The sequence below is a fragment of the Chaetodon trifascialis genome, chromosome 2 (genome assembly GCF_039877785.1).
Source record: "Chaetodon trifascialis isolate fChaTrf1 chromosome 2, fChaTrf1.hap1, whole genome shotgun sequence".
Classification (NCBI taxonomy): Eukaryota; Metazoa; Chordata; class Actinopteri; order Chaetodontiformes; family Chaetodontidae; genus Chaetodon; species Chaetodon trifascialis.
In genome coordinates, this window is record NC_092057.1 from 10037315 (window position 1) to 10046702 (window position 9388).

Genomic DNA, 9388 nt, shown 5'->3' on the forward strand with positions numbered 1-9388 from the left:
AAGCATTGAACATATTGTATTTGTGTTGTTTTGGGGTCAGTACATGTCAAAAAGGATGAGCTAATTATCACATTCTGATTTATATATGTTTCACACAGCATTCCCTTCTCTGAAATCAGGGCTGAAAAATGGAAACAAATGTCTGTTTGCTCTCCATTTTAGTGATAAAAATAGTCACGGCCCTGAGAGGGTTAAGTGTGGTACTGAAACACGTGATGTGGTAATTTCATCCACTGCAAACATGTTTGGTTTAAACTTAATCAGACAGGTGACTGATAACTTTTGGGAATTTTCCACAGACTCTTCTACAGCGGTGCACATTTACTATGGTCGTCCACTCCCACATAAGAGAAAAAGTCGAATTAGACCAAATCTAGCAATGATTTCTGGCTCCTTAACAGACTAATGGGAATCCTGCTCTGGTTTTTGGTTGTAATTTTTCTTCTGCTCCTACAGCATCCAGCTCAATTTAGAAATTGTTTGCTCCTCAAAACATAAAACTTACTGCTACAAGATGATTTTACTGTCACTTTTTACCTTAAAACACATGACAGTAGTTAACACCGTGCAACCCCTCACACACTTCCCTAAGCTGATGTGAAACTTGCAGATTCTAAGAACGATTCGGCAAATCAGAGTTGTTAATGCGCGCACACACACATACACACACACAGCTACTGTATACAGGGTGATGACTGGAGTCTGTGTGATGGGGCAGAGAGCAGCTGTGGTCGGATCAACAAGCTTCCAGATGGAGGGAATAATGAAAACTGTGACGCATGTTTGCATGTGTGAGTAAGAATGAACGGTCTTTAGTCATCTAATGCCTTTTCTATTACCCCCATTCATTTAGGTGCGATACGTGTTAATACAGAAGAGCCTTTGGCAGCAGAAATAATAATTTAGTGTAGAAGCACAACTCCTCCCGTAGGAAACAGCATTAGCAGTGGTGGAGTGTCACCAAGCACATTTCCTCAAATACTTTGCTACTTAAGAACCACTTTGGAGAGTGTATTTACTTGCATGTTTCCATTTTCTGCTACTTTAGAGGAAAATATTGTTCCTAAATTACTTTACAAAGTTAGATTTTACATGCAAAATATATGACCACTTATAAAATATGATGCATTTTTATAGATCAAACTGCCCAACCCATAAAGCAGGTATTAATTAGCACCAGCTTCAACAGTAAAATGTTGTTTACGTGTTGATCTAATGATATATAATGATATAACTGATTTCTGATAGTAAGATTTTAAATGAAGGACTTTTCTTATAATGGAGTATTTTTATAATGCAGTACTTGGTAGTAGAATCTGAATACTTCTTCAGATTAGATGGTGGCAGGGGTAGAGTAGGATAGAAATCAAGCATAAACAGTAGCAGTAATACAGGTGACATAGGCTTCAAGTTAAAGCAGCAGATAAACATTACCAGCAGGTCAGGAAGTTCAAAGGTTAGATTTAGAGATTACTGATGGAATTGACATTCAGGGGATGGACAAAATAACAGGAACGCCTGTACAGCCAATACAACAGCCCTGCAAATTAAATACTCGCTTGTTAAAGCTGTCAGAAAATTGTATTTTCCACTTTCAAGAGAATGTTTGAGGTTTTAGTTTGAAATATATTGTTGCTTTGATTCGAGGCTATAATGTTTTTCTATTGTCAACTTTTTCCATCATGACTTTTTTAAGATAACGCTGATTTGTTGTGGGGTTATTTATCAATTATTTATTTGAATATAAAAGGTGGAAAAATCCAAATAACAGTCTTATAAGCTCCCAATCACATCACCATAACACGGCAAAATAAAAATACGATAATTATTGTTGTGCCAACACGCGATTATTATTGTTGTTGTTGTTGTTATTATTATTATTAGTAGTAGTAGTAGTAGTAGTAGTAGTAGTAGTAGTAGTAGTAGTAGTAGTAGCAGTAGGTGTCCCAGCAGGTTGGTGTTTACCTGCCAGACGCCTCTCTGTCTCGTCTTTATTTGCGTCCATCAGTCTCTGTCCTGCGGCCGGGCGGCACCTCAGGGCGCAGAGCTTATCAGCTTTCTGTTTACCTCTCAATTAATCCCCATTAGTAGGGAGAAGGCATTAGGCTGCTCCGCTGGACTTTAACGTTGTTTTGTCCCAAACAGCAGATCAGCTGGTTAACAGCTCAGACTGACAGATCTCAATCTGAGTCCAGAGTCCGACTGTCTGACACGGAGAGGAGCCGGAGCGACGCACTGATCACTGCAGATAACAATTATATTTATGAATGCTTATTTGTTCTATCAGCACTCCATCAATCAGCTTTAATTTAATTCATTTTTAAGGAACAAAATGTGCGTAAAGTCAGGGCGAAGTGGCTCAATGGTTTATAGAGTTGAGGGTCAGGAAATAAATCTTTAAAGCATTGCACCGTCATGAGCCATTTATCGTTTTGACGAACTACTGGACTTCTGTCAGTCATCAGAGCTGCTCCACTTTTTTTTTTTTTTTTCCCAGAAACCCCTCTGAATCAGGATAAACGAGGTCTGGGGGTTTCAGTGGGAGATGTTTTAGTAAATGTGGCTCCTGCTGTTTGTTCTTTGTCTTGGCTGCTGCCTCACATTAGGACATGAGTGTGGGTGTAATTATACAAAACTGGGCTTGGGAAACAACTGTTCTCAGGCTGGAGGAACAATTACGCGCAGAGAAAAACAGCAATTGATGCTTTCTCTCCCTGACTTTCACACATCATCTATGACCATTTATGTTCGTAAGAATTATTCCAGCAAATACTGTAGAATTTTGTTCAATAAACCAGAGAAGTTAAACTCACGAGTGTGTTTTGAAATCGACCCCTTGATGTATTCTTTTAGCCCTCACTGTGCGCAATGGCTAATTAACAGCGCTAATTAGGCTTAAATAAAGAAGAATTAGAACCTAAAAAACTCCCATTTTTAGCCAAATTAGGTCTTCAGCTCTAGTTTGACCCATTTTGTATCTGTCTATTATTTGCTGAATAATCTATTAATAGTTTAGGTTCTAAAGTTAATGAAAATAAAGAAAAATACTCATCATAACTTCCATGAAGCCAAAGCGATGTCTTCAAATGACTTATTTTGCCATGCCAACAGTCCAAAATCCACACAATATTGAATTTAAAATGATCTAAAACGAAGAAAAGCAACCAAATCTCTCCTTTGAGGAGCTGGAATCGAATAAAGTTTGATGTTTTCCCTTGATACATGACGTTTTTTTTTTGGCCGTTAATTTCCTGAAAGACTCACCAATTAATCGACTAATTATTTCAGAACTAAAAATTAGTCTTAAAACTAATTTTCAGTTGTTTGAGATTATTTCTCGTATTGAATCAACTGGTCATTCCAGTGAGATCATTTACCTCACTGAATCCATAACCCGAGCAGAATTCTGCTATAATATCTCTGTCACAGGTTTTCTGTCTTCTGCGGTGCGTAATAATATACTCGATTTTTTGTGATATTTGCTGGTTGTCCTGCTGGATATTTATTATCGGGTCACTGCAGTTCTTTTCCCGTCCCGGATTTTTGTTACCTGTGAGAATAACGTCGGTCTGAGCTGAAATAACGCCCTTACACAGAAATAATAGCCTACAGGACACAACCCTCCTCCTCGTCGGGCTCCCCCTTAAAATTCTCCCGTCCATTTTCCTCATTGGGATAAATGGTGAAACTTGTAGCAATAATACCCCCTTCTTTCACACAAACGCTTCCCCGCTGCCATCACCTCCAGCCCGGCTGCCCCCGAAGCCTCACGGCTGGGGATCTCGGAGAGCCTTTCTCCGCGAACAAAAAAAGCCTCCTGAAGGGGAACAAAAGTGACCACATTTTTCCTCCATGTCCCCTTCTCTGCGCAGAATAACCCGCTGCCTGTCCCTCAAATTGGAATATTAGGACGTCAATCTCACGGCCCCTGTGCGCTTTTGTCTTTACTGAGTGCCCGGCTCTGCCTACCACACACCTTTTGTCCGACAATCCAATAAGAGCCATTATTCCCGCTCCTTCGCACGGCTGCAGCTCGCTCTTCGGAGGTATTTTAGGTGCTTAATCGCGTCCTTTAAAGGACCTCAAATGGAGAACAACTTCCTCCTTTCACGTCGCCTGGCACCGGGACAAAGAGTTCCTGTGGCCTGGCCTCTCCTCCAGCAGCTCTCCCCTTAATATGTTTATGAGCAAAATTTGCCTCCGTGCGTTTAATTCATTTATGGGCACAGTGACCCTGCATGAGAGCAATAGAATATGGATTGTCATTATCCTTTCTTTTCATTATTCAGGGGGGATTTACAGTTGCAGTTCTGTGACGGTAATGAATTTCACCCTGGAAATAGCAGTATTTAAATCTCACTTTTCCGCACACAAAAGGTAATCAAATCCTTTGTGCCCGGACACAGAATCAAACGCACCTTTCATCATTTCTCTGATTTATTTGAATAGATGTGAAATAAACTAAAACAATTCTCTGTTGAACAAAAAAAAAAAAACGATTTAAAGCAATTGAATCCCTCCATAGCCTAAAAATATACAACGTTAAAAACAAACATAAAAAACCGAATCATCTTTTTTAGTTCATTTGAGGAGAAAGGCGCAGACTTGTGCGTAATTTCCCCTCTGCTTCAGTCCTGCCGGTGCCAGACTAGAGCACCAACAATTATTGGACCACAAACTGAAATTTCACCCAAGCTGTGACTGTTCAGATGCCACTGTGCGACGTCCATCCTTTGCGCACACTAGTCTCGGCTATAATACATTTAAATCAGCCAGAATATGAGTGAAATGTCATCTCATCCGCAGGTGAATCCAAATTCACATCCTTTACATAAGCAATACTGTTTTCTGGGGCGTTTTGACCAAATTAACACACACTTCTAAAAGGTTGCGGCTTGACCAAAATGAAAGAGCTCCGTAAAAAAGAGACAGTTCTGTTCTGGTGAGGCTACCAGGCCCGGATCCCCTGTAGGGAGCCTTGGCAAGATGTGACCCCTGTCCCTTGATGCGTTTGGACCTGTGGGGAGCCGCCGAGGCCGCTCACGTTTCCCAAGTTCATGTTCATGAAGGCGTTGGAGGAGCTGGAGGGAGGCAGGGCAGGGATGCTGGTGTACGTGCAGCTGTAGTTGGTGTTGTAAGCGGGGCTGTTGTATGTATATGCTTGGTATCCGTTATAACTGTACGGGTTGGATCCGTACGGAGCAGCAGCGGCGTAGCTCTGCGCACCGCCCAGGCACGGCTTCCCATCTCTGACCAGGACCGGCACGGCGACGCGCCGGGGCGGAGGAGGGTGGTGCTGTCCCGCCGCCTCCAGAGACTTGTCCTGCCGCTGCCGTTTGCATTTGTAGCGGCGGTTTTGGAACCAGATCTTCACCTGGTTAGAGGTGAGCTTGAGGGTGGTCGCCAGGTGCTCCCGCTCCGGGGCGGACAGGTAGCGCTGCTGCTTGAAGCGCCGCTCCAGCTCGAAGACCTGCGCCTGGGAGAAGAGCACCCTGGGTCTCCGCCTGCTCCTCTGCTTCTGCACCGGCCGCTCCGAGTCGCCCTGTCCGCCTTCCGCCGCCTCCTCCCGGGACACCAAACCACAGCTCTCTGGGAAGGTTAGAAAGCGACATATGAAGCGTTAATATGTCTGCACTCGAATCATAAAGAGATATTTCCATGCGTAAAAATACAATGCGTACTCTTTACAACCAATACAGGCAGGTTTTTGGTAGGTTTTGAGCAGAAGTCAGAGCACTTTGAAAAACCAGTAAATATCTGGCAACTCCAAAAACCAGTCTCTGCAGGCACAACACTCAACCATGGGACATTTCCTTTGCTTCCCTTTAAATTTCCCATGAATTTGCAAAGGTTGAATGAACAACAGAAAGGCGATGAAATTATTAGAACATGTGAAAATAAAATACAAACCACAGAGGAGCCTAACGTACAAAGCATAAACCGTGAAAAATAGCACATGTTCTCTATTGTCTACAATACAAACTTGGCCAAATAGGCGAATGGCTAAAATATTTGTAACTTTCTGAAATTACGAAGTCATAAGCAGCTGAAAACCTCATTCTTTTAACGTTTTAATGAATAATTATGTGGCCCATGTGAGGAGGACTGGTCTGACTGTGACTGTTTATTAGCGCTACTTCGCGGTGTCATTTCTTTTACAAGCCTCTTTAAACTAATTGTCGGTTTATGGTCCACACATCATAACAGACTCCGCATAACAGGCGCGCAGCTGAACCACTAGAAAGTGTTTGACATTTCCAGACTTTACTGGATTCGTCTCAGGCCCCTGGCCGCGGTGACGCTGACTCCCACCATTTGATAGCTCTTTATTGGGATAATGTCTGGTGTCTGAGGTGGAACAGCCCAGAATAGGCCTCTGAGGACAGATACTGTCCTATCCAACCTATTTACACTTTATTCAAAAGGATTTGTTTTTTCACTTTTGCACAACTTTTGAGCTATAAAGGAGTTTCATCTTTAAGATCACCCGAGTGATCAAGTCGTGAAAAATCCTGGAATAATTAGCCACAAAAAGATTCAGGATTATTTAGCAAATGACATAAAACACACTGTCCAATTGTCTCGCGTTGCGTTTGACCCTTAAATAGAGAAATGGCCGATTATATCGCTATTACGTTATTACAAATGGTTAGATTTGTGTGTCTAATTTACAAAAATAAACTACATCATGCGTAACGGAGGCAGCATTTCTGGAATGTGACAGCAGTTTGGTTAAGGTTACAGGTCAAGTTGTCGTTCTGGCTAAACATGCAAATTGTAAAATGGAAAATTGAACATTTAAAACAGCTGCTTCTTTTTATCATTTACGATGTAGCACTTCGGCAGTTTCTCTGTAAAACGTTATAATTGATATTACTGTTAAAACTATTGTTTGACGTGTCCATTGTTGCCTTTTGTCTGGCCTGTGCTTCAACTCACTGCTCTCCTGCTCGTCCAGCTCGGCGGCTTCCAGCTTGGCTCCCTGCAGGCCGGGATGGACATACATGTCCGGGGATAGGCTGGTCTCCCCACGGTCTTCCTCCCGCACCGCCAGCGCGCTGAGGTAGGCCAGGTTGTCTTCTCCGTCTGAGAAGGAAGGGCTGTCCCGGGCCCCGGCCAGCATGCAGGACGGCGGGGTCTGGAAATGCTGCTGCTGCTGGGGAGGAGACCCCGTCAACTGCTGCTGAGTGTGGGACCGGTGCTGGAGCTCCAGGGACCCGGACTGCTGCTGCTGCTGCTGCTGCTCCAGCTTGAGGATATCCTTGACAGAAAACGGCGTGGAGGTGAGTGGGCTCTGCAGCATCATGTCATCCAGCTCCTGCTCTGCAGCACCGAGGAAATGAAGCCCGCCGAGTAACATGCACACCCCTTCTTCCTTTCCACCCTTTTCTAACAAATAATTGAGCCTAATAGCCCCTTCTTTGGTAATTGGAGGTGCGTTAAGCCTCTGGACTCCCTCATCGCCATAAATCGCACGAAAACACGGGTATTAGTCCCGGTTTTGTCCATGCAGGTCTCCTCTCTGACAGATATAATGTCGGGCTTTGTAAGTGGAGTTTGGACCGGGGCGAAGGAGCGCCACTGCCTCCTCTGATGTCAGGGGGAGGGGTGTGTGAAATGGAAAGTCCGTGTGGGCTTGAAGGGAAGCATTTGGGAGACAGAGAGAGAGGGAGAGAGAGAGTCAGGAGAGGGAAGGTGGGGCTTAAGTGACGTATGGTCACGTACTGGTTTTGTTTTTGGACTTGTGTGAATATGGTGGACTGAGAATTTCACTGGCACCCTGCTCCTCCACTGACTTCTGTCTTTATCCTTCTGTACCCGCCAAATTCGTCCCCAACATTCGTTTTACGCGCATGTTTTGTAACAGGAAGCAGGTTAAAAGCACTGTTCTGTGACAGAAAATATGTGGCCCCTACCTCTGCTTTGCTTTGTTAAAATCATAGGCATGTTATTTGCATTTTTCATCATTCCACACTCGGTAAGTACATTTGAGCGATTCCGTTGGTTCGTGCGTAAATCTGTGCGCTCTTTGGAGAAGCGCAATGCCACTGAAAGAACGGTGGCACGTCAAGGTCAACTGTCAGATCATGGGGTGAAAGAGTCAGGGGGAAGCTCTTTGCCTTGTATTTTAACTTCACCCAGTGATTGAGTGATATACCAAAAGCGGAGGTTTCCTCCACCTCATGCTGAGTATCAGTATATGCAGAAAGCTGCGTTTGATTTTGGCTTGGGTTTGCAGTTTACACAGAAGAGGTGAGGTGACTTTGCCACCAAAACCTGCAGTGAAAGCTGACTCACTCTGCCTTGGCTTCCACTTGAAAGGTTTAAGTAACATTTTTGGCCTTATTTGCTCGAAATGATCTAAAAAGAATATTTTTCCAGGTTTTGTTCCCATACGGGGCCCCATAACCAAACACATCTAAAAGATCCACTTTCAGCAAAACATCAGTTTGTTGAGTTAACTCTTGTTGGAGGCCGCTCCCATCGGACATGATACAAAACTGTGGTTTGTTGAAACTCTTCATTTTAGAGGAGATGCCAAAGTTTCCAAACACACCAAAACTTTCACACTGTAAAACGGGGAAACGTATGAAATCGCGTATTTCCATAACAGCGGAGCCATTAACATTTCTGCTTGAGCTTGAATGTTTCATTCTTCACTCGGCATGTGATAAAGCTCCAGAGAAGCACCAGCAAACAGTCAAATAAGGAACCCGCTGCAGATCTGTAACTTTATTTAAACTGTTAATGCTGCACATTTACCCTCCAGTACCGTCCCTGCAGGTCAGTCTGCTGCTCTCCGTGTCTCCGTCCTCTTTATCGCGGGTGTTGTATTAATAACCGCCCTGGGCCGATAAGCAGGGCCCCCCGGGGCAATTAAGATTCCTCCAGGAAAACTAACTGACGTTTTTAGTCCTGCCTAATCTGCTCCTATCAGCTCCCCTTTCCGTTTTCCAGTGGGACCCCTCGCCTCTGACACCCCGCTCCTTCCGCTCCTCCTGCGTGTTTCTCTGGAAACCAACAGCCTGTCATATTGTCAAACAAGTAAAATCTCAGAAAATATGTTTAAAACATAATGAAAATAATTTGAATCCAACGTGTTTATTTTATGTCCTGAAAAACTACTTCTGGTTAAAAGCTCCGTTTTAATGGGCCACTTTAATTTTAGAGGTACGTCCTTTTAATGTATTCAGCATTACAGCTATGATAAATCTAATAATAATAGTAATTCTAATTCTAATTCTAATTCTAATTCTAATTCTAATTCTAATCCTAATTCTAATTCTAGTACTCTAGTACTAGTACTAATAGTACAAATATTTTTAACAATAACGTATTATTATTATTATTATTATTATTATTATTATTCCATTTCACATAAACCAAA

General features: G+C 43.1%; 1 protein-coding gene across 1 annotated transcript; it reads right to left on the reverse strand.

Annotated features, from left to right (window-relative positions):
• Window positions 1–4948: 4948 nt before the first annotated feature.
• LOC139347364 (homeobox protein Nkx-2.3-like) lies at window positions 4949–7321 on the reverse strand. The gene is made up of 2 exons (XM_070986915.1): window positions 6940–7321; window positions 4949–5589 (listed from the first exon to the last, which is right to left on the reverse strand). Exons 1-2 carry the CDS (start codon window positions 7304–7306, stop codon window positions 4949–4951), a joined length of 1008 nt encoding a protein of 335 aa, XP_070843016.1. The 5' UTR covers window positions 7307–7321.
• Between the last annotated feature and the right edge of the window lie 2067 nt (window positions 7322–9388).